General features: G+C 35.6%; 1 protein-coding gene across 2 annotated transcripts; it reads right to left on the reverse strand.

The window, feature by feature from the left end:
- Positions 1-11,718: 11,718 nt before the first annotated feature.
- On the reverse strand, positions 11,719-14,780 carry LOC100267997 (uncharacterized). Of its 2 annotated transcripts, XM_019223185.2 has the most exons (4): positions 14,589-14,780; positions 14,095-14,490; positions 13,180-13,623; positions 11,719-12,761 (listed from the first exon to the last, which is right to left on the reverse strand). In XM_019223185.2, the coding sequence occupies exons 3-4, from the start codon at positions 13,579-13,581 to the stop codon at positions 11,916-11,918; spliced, it is 1,248 nt and encodes a 415-aa protein (XP_019078730.1). In that variant the 5' UTR covers positions 13,582-13,623; positions 14,095-14,490; positions 14,589-14,780; the 3' UTR covers positions 11,719-11,915. The 2 variants fall into 2 exon arrangements, with proteins under 2 accessions (XP_019078730.1, XP_002285023.2); XM_002284987.5 differs by lacking the exon at positions 14,095-14,490 and having other exon boundaries at positions 14,589-14,779.
- Positions 14,781-19,327: the final 4,547 nt, after the last annotated feature.

Raw genomic sequence — 19,327 nt, forward strand, 5'->3', positions numbered from 1 at the left:
GTCGCTTTGGCCCTCTTAAAAATCTATCCCTACAGCTGAATTTATCCAATCGCAGGCATTGTGGGTGATTATTGATTTGCAGATAGAGAAATGATTGATTGGATTATAGAGGTATTGATGGTCAATGGCCACTGTTTAAGATTGGGAACCCACATAAATCTAGATAAGTGTACAAGTCTATTGAACCCTTGACGTTACATATTACTATTTTTGGGCAATTGCATGGGCTCTCTTCTTTTGTTGAATGATGGGGCAGCTCTCCCTCTCGGTGAAACAGCCATTCATTCCTGCTTTAAATTACCCAATCATATGAAAATTTTGATGCATCAAGACAAATACAAATTGATCTAGAATCTTTAAGGTGATATCATCTTGAAACTCTTTTGTAACGTAGCATAAGTGTTACATTTTCTTGATACCCCATCGGGTAAAAATAGCGCACCCAAACAAATGAAGATAGCTAAAATTTCCATTTGAAGTGATTTTGATTAAAATGTTTTTAATTTATTAAAAATATTTTTGTACGAATCACTTAAAAGACGAATCAAATATAAAGATGAACGACATTAACTTTTATTCAAATGGGATATCATACAAGTCATTCTATGAATTAGATGAAAAAAAACATATACAAGAGAAGATGTGTTGACATGCAGATTTTCGTTCATCTTTTGGAAGCAATGATAAGAAATGGAAATGGGGGTTTCTAAGAAAAGAGGGTAAAAATATAAAAGAAAACAGAGGGCACTCCCAAAAATGAGTGAGCTTTGTTTTACACTAGAAACTTAAAAGCAAGAGCAACATTTGCAGTACCCTAGGAATGAAATGTTCTTTTAAAGCAAAGTAACTGTAATCCAACATGCAAATGTACTTTTTCTAAAAAAGATATATATTCTTCTTTATGGGGTTTAGGGCTTTGAGTTGTAATGTAGTAAGAATTAAGATTGAGAGCAGGAGAGAGAAAGAGAGAGGGAGAGAGCAACAGCCCTACTTTTTTTTTTTTTTTTTTTTCTTTTGTATAACTTTTTGGGATCTTCTCATGCTCTTGGGAAGCTCTTATTTTTGTTGATGGTCCCCAAGAAGCATGTGGTTGGGGATCTCTTCTTCTTCTTTTCTCTCTCTCTCTCTATCTCTAACACACACACACTTCTATTTTGGTGTTTTTATGCTTTTGTTAAAGGAATCAAAGCATGCTATCAAGCATGTGATCCAATCCATAATTACCATACAAACCAAATTTTCAATTCCCATTGATCACCCTCTTCACCTATTGCCAATTCCCATCACCTTTCTCGCTATGCCGACACACCCTGCTGCATTAATGCTCAGTACAACCCCTTTTTATTCTTCCTCATCACGATGCTAATCTCGGGCACTGGGCTATGAGAATCCCATTCACATCCACCCCTCCTCTTTTTTTTCATTATCTATGCTCCTATTGCCTCTACCCTTTGCTTTCTATCTCATTAACATGGCATACAAAACAAATTATGTAATCTTTAAACTACTCATGACCCTTCTTTTTATCTGGGTTTTGTTTAATCTTCAATGCAATTCTCTCCTGATTAGTTGTAATCCATATCATAATCTTAGTCTTTGAAATTTAATATTAGAGGCTTCTGTTGGCTTGTGCTTTGTCTTGAGCATGCTTCCACAATAACATCTAGGCATTGTCTCCTGTGATTAATTAACCTTGCTACACGACAAAAGCGACATCCTAAGCTACCCATTCTAATTAATTGATCATCTTACATGTTTAGGGGTGATTAAAATTATCGACACTGGCAGGTCAGGCACGTGCGATCGATCAATTGCAGATTATCTCTGCATCAATAATGCCTTAAGATTCAATCCATTTTTCTTTTTAACTTCACAAGTTGGGAAAAGAAGCATGCTTTTCACTATGATATAGGGGATGAAAATTAAAAATAGGAGTCTATGAATATGGTGGTAAAAGGTAAGGAAGCTAGCTAAGCTACTCATTTCTTTTGTTAATAGGGGTTAAGTTATGATTAATCAATGGGTATTGAAGCTAAGAACTTAATCATATTTGAGAAGATATAGCAATATGGCAAAGCTTTTCCCCACCCCACCTTTCACAAAACTCCAAACTTGATCATGTTTTCCCATCGAGTGTCCCAAGAGCCTCAAAAGCATACACAGGCAACTGTATAAGTTATAATACTGTGTCCAGTAGAGTAGTATATGAGACATGTGTAGTAAGTAACAGATAAGGTTGATTCCCTTCTTATTTGTGACTGATTCAAAACCAAATTATATTTCTTTGTTAAGGGAAAATGGTTTAGAATGAAGAGAAACCATAGAAATTTTAGAAGTCTGCAAGTGCTATGGTTATGGAGAATCCTCATCCCGGATTACATGTGCATGTCTGACTCTAATTCTTAAAGCCATGACACCAGGACTCCATTTTGCATGTGCATGCCCTGTTATACCATAATTATTCCCTTCTTATTTCCTCCCATTTGCAGGTTGTCTTGGAGTTCAGTGTTGAAAGTGAAGAGATGGGTGATTATTCCTTGTAGTTAGTTGACTAATGGATGTGATATAACCCTTGCCCATAAACAATTTTGTCAAATTACATAGCTTTAATGTGTTTTTTCATGTGATATGATTTATTTTAATGATGATTTCACAACATTTGAAAAACCCACCATGAAGAAGAAGATGAAGATGGCCCATTATTCATATGTAGAAAAGACAGCTAGATTGAACGTGAAAAGATTGCCAGCTCATGGTGAGGTTTTTGTTTATATTAATAAGAAATGAAGCTTGGTTTTATAGAGCCTAGCAATTTGGTTAAGATGAATGGATGAGGGAGAGTCATGTGTAATTTATTCCAAAAATGTCCCCTGTTGTTGCACTGATGCCAAAGCATTTTAGCTGGCTCATATCTGCCCTTGCTTAATGCGACCTTGTCGGGCTGATATAGAGCAATAGGCAAACCCTTTTTTTCTACATGATTGCCCATTTCAATACCACATTCTAATCCATATCTCACTGAGGAGTTAGCTCACCTGCCATTTTGATTGCTTATACAGAAGGGAGGATGGTGATAATACCCAACCCAAAAGCACATTTGGCTGTCTGGGGCTCTTTCCCAGACGATTCTCTTGTTTGGATTATGAGTTTTTAGGAGTTTTTTTTTTGGGGGGAAAAGGTATTATAATATCTGGGTGATCGAAAGACGAAAGAAGATGGATTTCTTGGGGAGTGCACCACAAATTCTAGGACTGGGTTTTAGGGTGAGTTGGGCAGAGGAGTCCAACCCCAAAACCCAAATAATGCCCTTCCTGGGGGGCATCATCACATGGGAGCCCCAATCATGAAGGGATGCAAATGAGACAATGGCTGAAGATTTGGTGGAACCCCATTAATGTACAACTCATTTGTTGCCTTCCTAACAATCAATCCCTGTTACGGTGTTGAAGAAATAGGGAACTCAAATCACTCTCTATTAAAATAAAACCAAATTTCAGTGCCCTACCTGCATTCTTCCTGTTTTAAAATTTTAGCCTGGAATGATACCTTGCAACCATTTTATTGATGGCGTCAGGCGACAAAGACTCTCTAGGGTCACATTCTCATTTTCTTTCATGAAGCTCATTTTCATTGATATATATACCCAGCATGAAAATAATGATCTGCTCTATCATGTGCCTATCATTAAGACCTGAAATTTTGCTTCTTGTCCTTCATTTTAATTGAATGTACATGGTGTGTCCACAGTGTTGCCAACCAGGAAAGGCAAGTTTTTAATTAGGTTGAATATTACATGAACATGACTAGGATTGTTAAGAGTTATGATTTGAAAGCAACCCGGAAGGGAAGATGGGAAAGATGAATTGGGTTCAGGCTTACTTCGAGACCCAGATGACTCAAAAACCAATTTTGAAAAGGAAACAAAAAGGATTTACCCAAACATAATCGTCATAGAAAATGGTTTAGCATAGAAACTAGATAACATCAGCTGCAGAAACGTCCAAAAGAATCCGTATTCATAACCCAGAAATCCACTACGCTTCTTAGATTCTAAAAAACAAACTTGGTGTCTTTTGAGTGGTGGTCATCCTATCACGGGTGCCATCATTGCCTTCCTAAAAAGACATGTGAAATCTGGTCAATATCCATTCTTGGAGTTTTCATATACAGTATTGGCACTTCTTGAATAGAAAATTTCACAAAATTTTTTACAGATACCATGCAACTGATTTTATTTGATATGAATCTGTCGTAAGTACAATTTAGCAAGAGAGAACAAAAGAGCACCAGAAGATGAGATGTAAAAATCACTGGCCATGAGGACAATTTGGAGGTGAATGATGTAGATTATATAAACAATTTGAAATAAGAAAGCAATATTTCTTGATTCCCCATAGCCAGTCTGGGGGAGCAGCTTTTGCATCACATCCTGCCATTATTTTCATTTTTCAGGCTACTCTGTGCTGTTATTTCCTCTTAGAAAGCTCCAAATTCTTGATAGTGGGATGTAATAGATCAAGCTGAAGAAGTGAAATTTTGACAGAATCCATTCAGCCAGACATGGATTAAAAACTTTTCTGGTTGAAGCAGCTTCAGAAATGATATTTACATTGCATAAGATCAAGCATGCTTTTGAGTAGCCGTGACAGCTTCAATACAAGACTCTGGCCCTCTGAAAGGAAAGGTTTCTGAGTTCTGATAGGAGGGGAAAAAAACAAAATGCATTTACAGTTTTGTGATGAGCTCCAGAGTGGATTCGACTTCGAGCCAAAAGTGTTCACTTTTCAGCCAGTAACATCTGCATCACAAACCACAAACACATCAAATCAGACCAGTTGAAATTGAATTTCCAGGGAGTTTGCACACACTACAAAAATGCAATGAATGGCTCTGGATAGAGTAAAATGAAAACAAAACAAAATTGGGAAATGCAGAGTTGCTGATATCATGTATTTTCATCAAATTTCCACTGTGATATGCCAGAGCCTAACTGAAATTTGCCTAGAGGAAAGACAAAATAAGTTGTGGTTCCAGATGTAGACACTAGCCTAGTAAAAACAACTCATAATTAAAACAAGCAGCAATTTATCACCATGATGGGTCAGGGCCTGTCTAGGATAACCTACTTCTGGTTTTACTAAAACACCCTTGCAAGAAATGATGGATGATGGAAAAAGATAGGCCTCTTAGGTCTTAGACCCTTAGCAGCTACATAACTGCGAACAGGGCTGGAATTTGCAAGTTTCCTTATGGAATGAATTCTGAAAATAAAGTGACAGAACGGGGATGCATCTTTCAATGTAAAATAAAAGATAAAACAACATACCTCCGTGCATGGTGGTAGAATGTAATTTAAAGATACAAAGGATTTTGCTAGATTTGAATGCGTAAGTGCAAAGTTGAAGGTAGCCAAAAATATAGGACAAGAGCAAAAATAGTGTAAGATGGTTTGGTCATGTGAAAAAAATCACATCATTGAGAATCGATGAAGTGGGAAGGATTAGGAAGACAAGAGGAAGGCTGAAAATGCGGGTTAAAGCTGTGAGAAAAGACTTAATGGGCTATGACTTAATTGTTGATGTAACCCCAGTGGAGCATAATGCCAAGAAACGTCAAAAAATCAAAGAATGTAAGCCATCTGAAAACACATCCACTTGTTAAACAAGGTTGTCCACTGTGGTTTAATTTGCTCTCCTTTGCCAAGTTTACCAGCAAGAAAGCTCCTGGTGTTATTTGCCCAGTCAACTATGTCATTATAACCTAGTGTTCTGGCCAAGAAGCATTTCATTCACCTTATCTGTTCTCAGATGCTGCCGATTTCTTTCTCCAGAGAAGACCCTGTTCTCTTGATTTGTTTTATCATTTAGCTCACTTATCCTACAGGAAAGAGTTGTTAGATGTTCCTAAAGACTGGTACTGATTCTGTAGGCTATAAGCCACAGACAGAGAAAGGCACTACACACAAGTTGGTACAAGGTATTATGATAAATGCAGGTATCTATGCCTAGCATGGGTGTAGGATGCATAAATGAGTGACATCACCACATTACTCCGCATAAATTTTAGGAAGATAACACTCTGACAAGATCATTGTAATGAGTTGAATGAAGAAGCCATATGCAGTCAGATACACAACTCGGAGCATTAAGTTACAAAGTTGAATAGTGAACCCCTCCAATGACATCAAACCTTGGCAGACAAATAATTAATGAATAATTAAAATTATTAATATACTAGCAATTTGGCGACCTCAACTCATAAGCTAGAGGAAATGTAGGCATTGGGTTGATTTAACACAACTCACTTAAGGGAGTCATGAACTCAAAATCACCAGGCTTAAGCCCGTTCAATAACCAGTCTAATTGATTTAGTATTTTAAATTACACTTCTATGAACAAGAAAATTAATTAATTTACAAAAAATAGAATTTTAAAGTTCTTCTCTTGTAAATCCACTTTCCAAAAATACTGACAAAAAATCCTAAAATAATGTTACTTATTTTAAAGCACAAGAGCTCCTAATTTCTCTTCAAACTGGAATGCAAGGTTTTTCAGAATTTTCATACCTTAGTTTTCCCGAGTGAATGAGGCATATTTGTGAAAAATATTTCTTAAACTTTTACATTATTCTGTATGCCATAGTTATTACTGTCACTTGTGCCTGATAATCCTTATCATCTTTTTCATCATCTCCTAGTACAAGCAAATCATTGTCACTACAACATTTACATGGGCCTTCTCTTCATCTTGTTAGATGGTTAAACATTTAGATATAAATAGAATTCCTTAGGCAAAGCCATTTGAAAAAAACAAAATCACTTCACTACAGGTAAGTATACATTCATAATTGCCTGTGTTATTGGTCATTCATGGCAACAGTGAAACACAGGAAAGAGCATTTAAAATTTAAGAATTGTGGCTAAAGCAACAGATTTCTAACTATACCTACTGCAAAGCTTGTAAACTTTCTTTCCTCATTCCAAGTGAGCAACCTTGTAAATATTTATCCCTCCATCTTCTAAACCTGTGTATTAGTATTGTTTCTAACAACAACAAATCTATAACCCATAAGAAAAACGAGTCAAAAGAACACAGAATTGGAAAACTGCTCATTCCATTCTAACTCACTTCTCATCTAATTGTTTGCTTACAGCATCCTCCCCTCACATGCAACAGGTTCTCAGAGCTGCTCATTCTCATCTAGCAAATGGCATTGTGAATGGGTGTTTCTGTCCAAAATTGAAAAAGAAAAAAGGCAGAAATGGTAGGCTTATGCTAAAACTGAATATGCAAGGTCTAGGTAACCAAGGATTTTCATAAAACAACATAGCATTCAACAAAAAGCTGATCTATTTGATATTTTAGATGAAATATTTCACTAGAACACTGAGGTGCTGCAGAATAATCTGCCAAAAGAACCTGGGAGTCAATACAAACCCTAGATCCATCTCAGTCCTATTCTTTTGCATTGAAAGAGAACATAATAGAGAGGTGGGTACACCTATTGAGCAAAAAATTAGAGATAACCGTAATAAAGTGCAACCATGCACTGATCCCTAAATGAGTTTGTAAATTTACTCTCAGATACCTTCATGATTTTGAAATAAGTAACGGCAGAACATAATTTGAACATGCGCATTACCTCATACAAGTAATTTCCAGTTCAAAAGGTTAATTGGGTTGCGATGAAGTGATTAATAGTTCCCATCTACACAGCATGTATTGGAAAAACATATATTTAGATTACAACCCAAGCAGTCTAGGACATTTCTCTCTATTTTTTCACAATTGCTCTTACATTTGTAACAAACCCCATAGACATCATTCAGCAAGGTTCAGATTTCAGAAAATTTATTTTCTTCCAAGAAGTAAATTTGGATGAAGGTAAATAATAAAAAATATGAAAAGAGGGGCATCAATTCACAAAACTAGTGACAAATATCATCTGCAGCTGAGGAAGAATTATAGTAATTTGTCCCAACCTGAGGCATAAAGAAAGACAAAAATAACCTTTCTAAAAGGGATTCTGCTAAGAAACCAATCTACAACTAAACATCAACCTGAATCCAACAACTAGCCAAAGCAATTAAATAGAAAACATTTTTAAAAAAATTCAGAAATATTGGAATCAACTTTTAAAAAGTTGGAAAAAATTTTCAAAACATTGGAAATATATTTTTTTCCTGAAATTGTATTCAGATGTATCAAAGCTATCAAGTCTAGAACCTAACCCAAATTCAACCTGTTAACTAAACCTGATTAAAAAAAGCTGCCTCAGGTGGGTATGTGTATGTGCCAAAATTTTCCACTGTTCAAGATACATGCAAGTAGGTGAATGCGCACACGCACACTCTCTCTCACATATGTGTGAATATAAATATATATATATGGATGGTGCTACATGAAGCATAGTTTTTACCACCAGCTTACATGGCAAGTTGTGAATGGATATAATAAAGTGGTTCCGATTTATCAAATGTAAAATCTTATTGGCATGCAATTACTTCCTGCCACCCAAGTGGTAAAGATAGTGGTAAAAGTATTTTTATGTATTGGTTTTTCATATGTTCTTGTTTGAACTGCAATACAGACATGTTAGAGATCCATGATTTCAATTGAATCATGCATTCCCCTGATTCACTCTTTTATTTCCCTACTATTTCTCCCCTCCCCCTTCCCCCATCACCAACATGACTGAAGGATTCATCATAAATACATGCCATGATATTATGAATTACATTAACTCATAGAGAACCCCCCTTACAGTCCTCAAACTCCATTAGAGAGTTCATCGCACAAATATACATGCATATTATCCTAACAGTTGGAATAAGGTTCATGCATGTGAGCTCACGTCTGTGAGAGAGCAAGATGGTCCTCCTTTATTTTTGTCATTGAACCATAACATATACACTTTAGAGACTGATATTAATGTCCATCTGTGCTAACACTGTCAGATAATAAACAATCCTAATGCTGTATGTAGACTAATTTACATTAATGCTAACATTGTCAGATATTACATATGCCCAAAATTGTATGCAAAAAGAAAGCAGCTTGCAAGTACCAATTTGATCCTTAAAAAAAACACAGATGATATATGGTGAGCTGGGTTCACCAAATTAGTGGGCACCTTGATCACCGGTTACATCCATTGGTTGGGCAGAACTAGGAAATGTAACTACACAGCTACGGTAACACCACAGTTTGGGCACCGTTATAACAGAGATTTGGTTTTGGGAAGGGGGTCATGAGGAAACCTCTGAAGCTGAAAAGGCTAGGAAGCATTACCAATGAACTAAGACACGGACTCACAAAGTGCTTAGTTAAACAAGCAACAAAAATGATTAAAAGTTCTTAGTTAAAAAAAGTAACACTATTAAAACCAAATCCCATCAACATTTCCACAAGCTGTAATGGTGTCAGGTACATCCTTGTAGAAATGTCACAACTACAGCCCCAGGATTATATTTGAATATTGAAAGCAGATGGTCATACACAGAGGTGAGACATCTACAAGTCTGAGATTACAAAAACATACTCTTGATCCCTACCAAAGCCTCAAGTTTGCAGGGGAAGTAAAGAAACTTCCTTGAGGTTGTTAATACAAGAAATCCAAACATTCTCAAAAATAAATTAAAAGCCATAGGCAAGATCCATAAATAAAAAGGCCCTGATAATGTTCTCATAAATCATAACATCCATTTATAAGAAGATAGAACCCTAAAGCCCTACCGATCTTTCATTTTAGTCCTCACTTAGATTTAATCCTGGTCATATGTCTGTAACATAGATAAAAACAAACATAAAGCCTCAAACACCCCTCCTAATGCAAGCTACAGTAGCATGAACAGTTCTGTACTTATAGAACACATGAATAAGAACTACTACAATACTATCAACAATAAAATGTACGGAAAATTAAAAAATGCAATGCTTCCACATCAAGAATATCAATGTTTTAATCTGAGAACAGATTGTCAAAACCATAATTAAAGAGCCTCAATCAATCTCAAGAAAAAGGGTTTTGCAGGTCCTTCCTAGGACAGTGCATAAGGTGCTAAATTGCCAATTAGCTGGCATGGAAAGTTTATCTGGAACAGAAGAAAAAAGGTGCAGAGGGTAGATTAGAAAGAGTATAATAAAGGTTCATTTGAGGTGGTGGAATTAAGGGACACAAACTGAAGGAGATCATCTCGCAAATGTATTTTATGTGCATGGTTGAGGCTCTGTCCGGACATAAGCAGGAACGGGGTCATTCTTGTTCCTTTTTTCATTCTTTTTCAATGTTTCTTCTACTCTTAGCATGTATCTGGGATTCACCTCTCTTTATGGTGCTTTTAATAACATTTGGAGTTCACCTACCAAAATAAAAGGTTAAGTTTTGTCATGTTCCATTTGTTATGCATTTGACTTCCAACTAACAGGAAGTTTGTTGCCACTTTTTTCCCTGGAATTGGTTGCTTTTTGGCTTCTTAAACAAAGTGCTATCCCTCCTAGGATTCATATGACATTTCTAGACCAGTATATGTATAAGCATACGGAAAGATCAATCATTGGACAATTGTTATATAAGTACAGACTCCCATATCATACCAGGCATAGAGTTTGAAAGGGGTCTCTTCAACTAAGAGTTTCATTAAAAAATAAAAAAATAAAAATATCATGACCCTCATCCAAGCTACTATACAATTCTAGATTTCCAGATTTCAACATATAAAAAGAAATCAATTTGCAAAAATGAAGAAAATCAAGCAAAGCTCCCTAGAAAAAGAAACCAAAAAAAGAGGATAGCTCAAGGTTATGAAGAACTTCACAATAAGTCAAGAGCAGAACACACATCAGCAAGAAAAAGATGTAACATGGATGAGCCAAGGCAAAGGTTTGGGAAAAAACCTTCCAAGCATCCACATACCAGGAAACCCCATGGCAGCCACAAGATTCTGGTCTTACATCCTTCAGCTAAACACAAATTTAAGGCTCACAGGAGGCCACCGATGAAAGAATGCAGCAACCAAATAAATTAAAGGTACCAGTGCATCATCATAAGCTGTCCTATTTTGTAGCCACTTTGATGCCGATATTGCCCCATTGTCTACACCAAGAGAAAGGTGGGAAATCCCAACATCATCTTTAGACACTTGGAAGCAAGGTGTACAAGCCTCATGCTTTGGCCCTGGAAAATGCAGGGGAGGCATCAATAATGTCCTCAAATCAAACTGCTTATCTTGCCACATGGTATGGTGGAAATCAGATCATTTGAAAAGTAGGCCCTAAAAAATATTCATATAAAGTAGAGAGCATGGAAGTAAAGGAATTCCAAAAAAGAGGAATCTTATGAACTCCACTTAAAAGGAACAAAACTGAAAAAGATGCATCCAATGAAAAAAGGAAATCAGGGAAATTCATCAGTAAAAACCCACCAGGTCCTTGGCAACATAATAACATCTTTAAAATCACAAGGGTTGAAAACAAGAGCAGTAAATTCATGTAACTAAACCTTACTTCAATTGTTGCATCTCTTAAGATACAAATCCTTAAATGGGGGAATCAGATATCACAATTTTTATATTTGCCACTGATTTGCATATTTTGTGGCATACCTACAACAAATAGATTGTATTTTATGACAAAAAATGTATTTTACATTTTAATGAAAAACGATTAAATAGGATAATCCACAAAGGACTGGAGAAAGAAGAGAGTATATACACAAAGGTGAGCATCAAAACATTCATTACTTTGTAAGAATTGGTGGTACAAATGTTCCAAACTAGACCATAACATGTATAACTAAAAAGGAAGCAGCAGAAAAAACAGTTATCCTGTTTCTTACAATGTTTTGAAGTCATCAAGTAAAAAAGATTCTACTTACAGAACAGAAAAAAGGGGAAAAAGAACTCCAAGTTTTTCCTGTCAACTACTTGGAATGCTAATATCAGCAGAAACTAAATTCCTTAGCTCCATCAAATGTTCATCATTTGATATATGGAGAGAAAGACGAAGGTTTGTCACCAGTGTTTCTTGCTCCCAACTTAAGGGTCCTGACGCATGCAATGCCTCTATAGTGCAACGGTAGGCATGCAACTCTAACCTATGGATTTCTGCTGCCAATTCCTCTTTTGTAGGAAGGAGACAATTTCCTTCCTCATACCCCAACCGACAAAAAGATTCAGCATCACTACAATCATCATTTTCACTAGGCCCTGTAGAAAAATGATGAAGCAACTTATAGGGATTATTGCTAGTGATGCTACAACTACCAACAGAGCATGTAACACTATCAGCATCATTATGTCCTAAGCTTACTGCATGTGAACCCCCAACAGCACCATTTGTTTTTGCCCTCTCCACATCCATTTCAGAATACCCAGTGGGTCTGCTGTTAAAGGAAGCATGCATGTAATTTTCACCCAGCATTTCTCGTGGGGAAGCAACAGCCTCTACCTTTTCAGGTAACAGAGATGCATTCGCTGCAACAGCTCGATGAAGCCTACCCTCTTTCTCAGTCAATCTAAATTTTTGAGCACTTCCAGCATATGCTTCAACTTGAGAATAGCCAAATGGTGATCCTCGCTTCAGAGTTCTAGAGGAAGCAATACGAGATTCCGGGAAATCGGCATTGTTCTTAACAGTAAAACAATTATCTTTCCTTGATAGTTTCATCCTTGTATCCATTTCTTGGACTTGGAAGCTTGAATTTTGAATATAGTTGTGTGTTGGAGGACCACTGGGTTTTCTGTCTTCAAAAGTCCCAGAACTCTGTAGAACAAGGGGAAAAAAGATAAATAAATAAACAATTGCAAAGTGCAAAGAGAATCACATGGGAAATCTTGCACAGTATACATCCACTTGTAGAATCTGCACAATAGTTGGAATAAAAAGTGCTCTAATGACCCTAAAATATGGTAACATTCAAACATCATCACTGAGAAATCTAAATAAACTCAACTGCTATGGCTCTAAAATAGTAAAACTTTCCCAAAACAGTGCATGTAGACAATAAACAAAATATGAAACAGCATACAGATAAATGATTCACTGATATAATATGAAGATTTGATAGAATCAAGATGATCACAGAAAGGCTCTTGAAAAATACTCCAAGTGCAGCACATATGGGGACCAAGCATTGCAAAAGAATATCTTGCAGAGTAAAGATACATCAGTTGAAACCTACCTTTCCAATCACGATCCACTTGTCATCTTGCCATGATTGTCTCACCCGAAGATCATATTTTCTGACTTTAAATTCCAGTGAGGACCCAAGATGCCTAACCAAAAAATACTTCTTTCCCAGAACCTTTGAGACAGTTGCCATTTTCCATGAGAAGTTGTCAAACACTTCTACAATGTCACCAGGAATCCAACCCTCTGGACCTTCCACTGGAGGAGGACAAGGCCTAATGGCACTCCCAGGTACCCTTTCCACAATTGCCTCATCAATATTGCTTTGATGGCCATCATATCTAACAGTATAGTTGTGTCCATTACCACATATTATCTCAGCACTAATCCAAGAACCTGATGGCACCTTCCTTTTGCTCAGTACCTCCACCTTACTCCCTTTCTTAAATCTCATGATTGCTACAATATTCCTCCGCCAAATTCCAATGTGCAAAACCTATTATTCCATAGAAAAAAAAATCACATCAGAAACAAAGATTAACCAGAAGGTTGAAAAATCAAACAATGAACTCTAAATTCAATAATGAAACCATACAACAAATTAATTACACATAAGTAGAACATCCTGAAAATAAGAGTAACAAGGTGAAATTTTAGAAAGGATCCAACAATTACAGATAATCATACAGAGATGGTGAATTTACACACAGAACAAATCAAACAGCTAAAAGTAGCACGTATCAAAACAAGAAAGGTCAACAGAGGGGAAAAAAAAGGAAGAAGATTTTTCCTCTGTTTTCTCAGTAACCAAACAGAATGGCTTCCACATGGAAACTTTTCTGTGACAGATGTTAAATTTTCATGAAAATAAACATTTTTAGCAGTGCAAACTAAATCAAACAATAGAAAATAAGCACACAAAATTCAATCGAACATTAAAATTTTTTATTTCTTTCCCTATTCTTACCTTTTGTCAAGCACCAAACCCAGACTTTAGCCAAAGATCATCATGAGAAAAAAGGGGAAAAAAAGGAAAAAAAAAAAAAAACCTCGGCTGTGTTTGGCTGCTGAGAAAATGTCGGGAAGAAAATAAATCAGAATTTTAAATCTCAACTGCACTGAACCCACCACAACTATTTGTCTCAGTAGAGTCAAGTTTTTCATTATCAAATAAACAAAACAAGCATAAAACGCAAAACTCAAAATCTTCTTATTCGTCTCTTTTCCACCATTTTCCAGCAATCAAACAGAGGGCAATGGAAAAAACAAATTCACCAAGAAAAATTAAAACTTTCCTTTAACAGATATTAATTTACATGAAAAAAAAAAAAAAACTTCCCTCTTTTAATCTTCACCAAGCAAGCTGAATCAAACAATAACAAGAAAAAAAAAATTCCACAAAGAATCAAATCCAGAAAGAATGAAGAAATCAGAGGAGAGAATGAAAGAGATTTGACTGACCTCTCAAGAAAATGGGTGATGAAGTTGTTTGTTGTCACAAATTTTTGACAGTGTTTTGTTTTTCATCAAATGTTTTTGTTTTTATTGTTTTCAGTTTTGGTTGGGCTTTTTATTTTTTGAAGACAAAGAATATGCTATGCATTGCTTTCCATGCCTAAGAATAGCTTGTTGCGCTGGGATTCACTTTCGTTTCTTATCGTGTGCTTGGTGCGTACTACGCATGCATCCCTATTTTGTAAATTATGACTTAGAACATGTCTGATAAAGTTTTTTAAAATAGTTTGGTAATCAGAATATACAAATTAACCGAAAATATGATATTTTTGGAGAATTATTTTATTTATTTTTTAATAATCAATTTATAAAAAATACAAATATGAAAAATAATAAAAAATAAAACACTATATGTAAATTTTATTTTTTAAAAATAAAAAATAAATTAAAAATATTTAATATCCCAAATAGACTTTTATTATGCAAAACATTAAAGAACGATTTAAGAAATTGTTTTTAAAAATACTTTGATTGCATTAATTTTATCTCATTAATTTTTTTCCTTGTTTTGAAAGGTTTTTTTTTTAAAAAAAGCTCTTCTACCCAATGCCACAACCGTGGACCAAACTTATGAACAGAGAAGAGTGGGACACATATATGAAGAATGAAAAAATGAAGAAGTAAGGTTCAAGTAAGCAGTGGGGGAGACTTGAACATTTTCTAATATGCTGTGAAAATTAAATTATTACATTTAAAATTTTTGGTATTTGAATGAGGCAATTCCCGACATATGGGGTTCCTGTTGGTCAATTATGGGAAAACACAAAAGTAAGAGTGACCAATTTGAATGAAAAATGTTGTCACAAAGGTTTTCCACGTTGAATGGAGACGATTGAATAGCAGCCAACCTGCATTTTGTTTGATTGACTCTGGAAACCCAAGAACATTTCAACACGCATAGTGGTTTGTGTGATAAACCTTGTAACAACCTTATATTTGGAGCTAGTCCTTGTATTTTTTGTGGAATACATTAAGGTGGGCGGGGCCCAAAATTCAAATCGGACCCAACACATCTTTCTCAATGCATTAATGATTAGCATGGTGGCTCAAAAACGACACTTCTACTCGCCAGTTTTGAGCCTTGTGGAACTCTCTCTCTCTCTCTCTATATACATATATATATATATATATGTTGACAGCATGATAGTAAGATGATAAGTAAAATCACAATATGAAGGCAGTCATAGTCATTTTCCATGTTCATGCATACATGCATGATGCAACCCCAAAGAGTTCCTTGGTGGAATAGAAGAACCAGTTGATGAATTAGGGGAAATCTATAATTCAAGGTTGACCCACGTCCGTTGTGAGACTGGATTCAAATCCAAAGTGGGCAACTACCATTGTCCCATCTGTCTGCTAAGCAGATCGTTTGAAAACTGTTGTTAAAGGGAGTGGAACATTTGGTATTCTGCTTGACCACTTCACGTGTGCTTACTTTATATTTTTGAAGGTTGGCCTTCCCTTGGCATTTGAAATTTTGAAGAAGTGATTTGGTGGGCTGGTTGGGTAAAAGGCAAAGAGGCATCCTAGTGGGCAGTTTTTGGGGGGTTGTTTGGATGCCAGGAAAGCTAACTAGTTGATTGCAAAAAGGGACATTTTAAAAAAATGCTGAAAACGTGGCTTCAGCTTTAATCTTGGGCATGCCTGCCCTCTCTATACCCTGTTTGTTTTTTGAAGTTCAGACATCACCATTGCCAGCCTTTTTGCCTTTTTCCGGGAATGTATCGTGTTGCTTGGAAGCAAGCCTCAAACCCCCAATAAAATTAGGAGAAATATAGGACATTTTAAGCTGCCTCAACAAGCTAACTTTTTTTCCTTTTTTCTTTTTTTCTTTTTTTTTTTTGGCATTTATTTTCTCTGTTTGATTTTGATGACTCCCATCCCATGAGAGGAAAAGTTTGATGGGGTGGCATGAATTAAAAGGTTGTATTGTGAGGGAGTTGCACAAATGTGAAGGATTGAAGGGATAATATAGCAAAAAGGAAAACCCCCCTAAATTGAGTTTGGATGTGGATCGATGCAAAACATGGCTTTCCATTGTTTGATAATTGATATACTTCCACAATAAATTTGGTAATTTAATAGTTTTTTGAAGTAATTTTTATTTAAAAGAATTCTTTTCTTCAAACACAAGTAAATGGAACAAATCATGGTTAGAGGGAAAAGGTTGCGACTATTATTTTTGGGTCATAAAAATACCATACTAACAAACAAACAAAAATAATAAGATATTTTAATTGATTAGATAACATAGGATAAGAAATGTGATTTGATATTTTTGGAGGATATTATATGAAATAATGAAATAAAAATGATATTTTAGAATATTATATTTAATGAGATATTTTATTCCTCATTTATTTTTTGTTCATAGAAGAAATAGAAAAACGGAGTAACAAATATATTATATTTCAAAGTTTTATATATTTTTAAATAAAAATATATTACATGAGAATATTTTCTATTTACTATTAAAAATATGAAATTTCTTTTCGGGTTTAATATTATATGTTATTGTTATTTTATATTGTATTATACAAATACTTTTTAATTCTTTTCTTTTTCAAACTAAAAATCTATTTTTTTAATTACTTTTTTTTTATAAAAAAAAAAGAGTAAAAATATTTTATTCTATCTCATGTTTAATTAAATATAAGATACGATAAATCATATGATAAACGAGTATAATATTTAATTAGAGGCATTATTCTACGTCTTATCTTATTTGATGTTTTGTTCAACTAATCAATGATGGCTCATCGGAATGGGCCAAAATGTTTGGTCATTGGAAATCATTTTGATTGACAGTGTCTTAAACATCAACCACTGATCCTCTCAGAAATCAAAGCATTTTTACATTTGAATAAATGAACACACAAAATGAGCATGTTCATAAGAAAAGGAATTTACTTCTAAAAGCGACTCCCACACTCCCGTCCGAGAATAGTTTGAAGTAAAGAAAGCAACAAAAACTAATTGCTTGATAACTTTCCGAACTTTATGGTTGGTTTGTTTGTTTGTTAATTTGAAGGGAGGGTTGTTGTATTTCCCCCCTTTGTGCCCTTTGTAAAGAAGAAACCCCCAACAACTCTAATAATGGTAACACCATTTTTTTTTTAATTACCACCCTTTTGGGCATTAATAATGGTTTCCATTTATATTTTATTTAAGGCCACCCATTTTTCTTTGCAGTTGATGATATCCTATATAAGAATTACAGAATATATGAGTATGGTATGACATAGGGATTTATCAGTAGCCTGCAAAATAGACAAAGCTGCCTGAAAATTGCTTTCCATTTCTGTGCAAAACAAGAAACTCTTCACCCATATTCAACTGCCTCTAGTGAATAGAACCATTGCCTTGGGCCCAAAGACACCAGAAATCAATTTGTAAACTACATTTTTTTAGGATGTCAACACCTTACGACATCTTTAGACAAAACCAGCATTAGAAAAAAAAATAAAAAATGGGTAGGGAATTCCTCTTTCCAACTTATTCAAACTTCAAGGTCAGTAACAGGCACATGACCTTGCTGTGACTTGTGAGTTTTTTACTAGGAGAAGAGGGAAAATACAGTGAAAGGACAGAGAACTAAATTGCATATGGGTTACCTGGATCAGAGAAAACCCAAAGAATGAGAGCACAAAGAATCAAAAGAAGTGGGATAAGGTGAATAGCATTCTCCCCAGATGACTTATGATGCATGCTCATTTCCTTTTTGGTAGCATCAGAAATGGGGTCATACATGGGCAAGTCCTCAGACGCTGAAGTTTTCAGTGGTGTAGAGCCCATTGCAGCCGGCAAGAGATTGACTAAGAACTCATCTGAGGCTCGGGAAGTGCTTGCAGACCTATACATTCTTAGGGAGAGAACAGAACAAAGGGAAAAGTTCCCAATATATATAAAAAAAAACCAGTTGGTCCATGTTAGAGGAAATGGGAAGAGTTCTTATAGTAGGATGGAGTTTGGGAGGATTGCTGTGAGCCTAAAGCTAAGGGGAAAACAGCTTTACTTTCAGAGCCAACAATGCTCAGAGGAAAAGAAAAGGGTTGAATGCTTGAGTTGGACTTTCCATGAAGTGAGGGTGTTAGGTTAACTCAAAAGGAGCTTTCCTCCCCAATTAGAGGCCTGCATGTGATAGAAAAACTAAAATAAAGATAATCGTGCATCACTCAAAGCGTAAAGAGATGACACAACAGATGCGAGTGTCTGAATATTGATGTATATACAGATACAGATACGCTAGGGTTGATCAAATTACATGTCAACTGGCTAGGTCTTGAGAAACAGTTGGAAACATAAAGAGGTCTCCCTCCTGCCTTACAGAGCTGAGATGAGATTTGCCCAACTCAATGAAGCATTTACTAATTACCAAGCCTTCTTTATTCAGGGCTAGGGATTCATTGCATTGAAATAGGATACACCCTCCCTCCTATTTCCACAGTTAAATCAACATCAACAACTGGTCTAGCCATATATATTCTACCCTTCACAAGCAATACATTTTTCTAGGCCCTTCAAAACAAGTGGTGGACGAGTTTCTTGGATTTCTGGGTTCCAAAACAGCACCATTTGACGGATAACCAACTCCAGACAGCCAAAGCATATCACAACACACCAAGCATTTCAATAGTGATTAAGTTCACTTTAACATGCCTAAAAGTTATAGATTATTTTCT

This window comes from Vitis vinifera, chromosome 11 (assembly GCF_030704535.1).
Source record: "Vitis vinifera cultivar Pinot Noir 40024 chromosome 11, ASM3070453v1".
NCBI lineage: Eukaryota > Viridiplantae > Streptophyta > Magnoliopsida > Vitales > Vitaceae > Vitis > Vitis vinifera.

Coding starts and splice junctions, on each gene's coding strand:
- LOC100267997 (XM_019223185.2), bottom strand. CDS start 13,581: ATGAGATTTAAGAAAGGGAGTAAGGTGGAGGTACTGAGCAAAAGGAAG. Junction 12,762..13,179: donor AGTGGATCGTGATTGGAAAG/GTAGGTTTCAAC, acceptor CTTGTTCTACAG/AGTTCTGGGACTTTTGAAGA.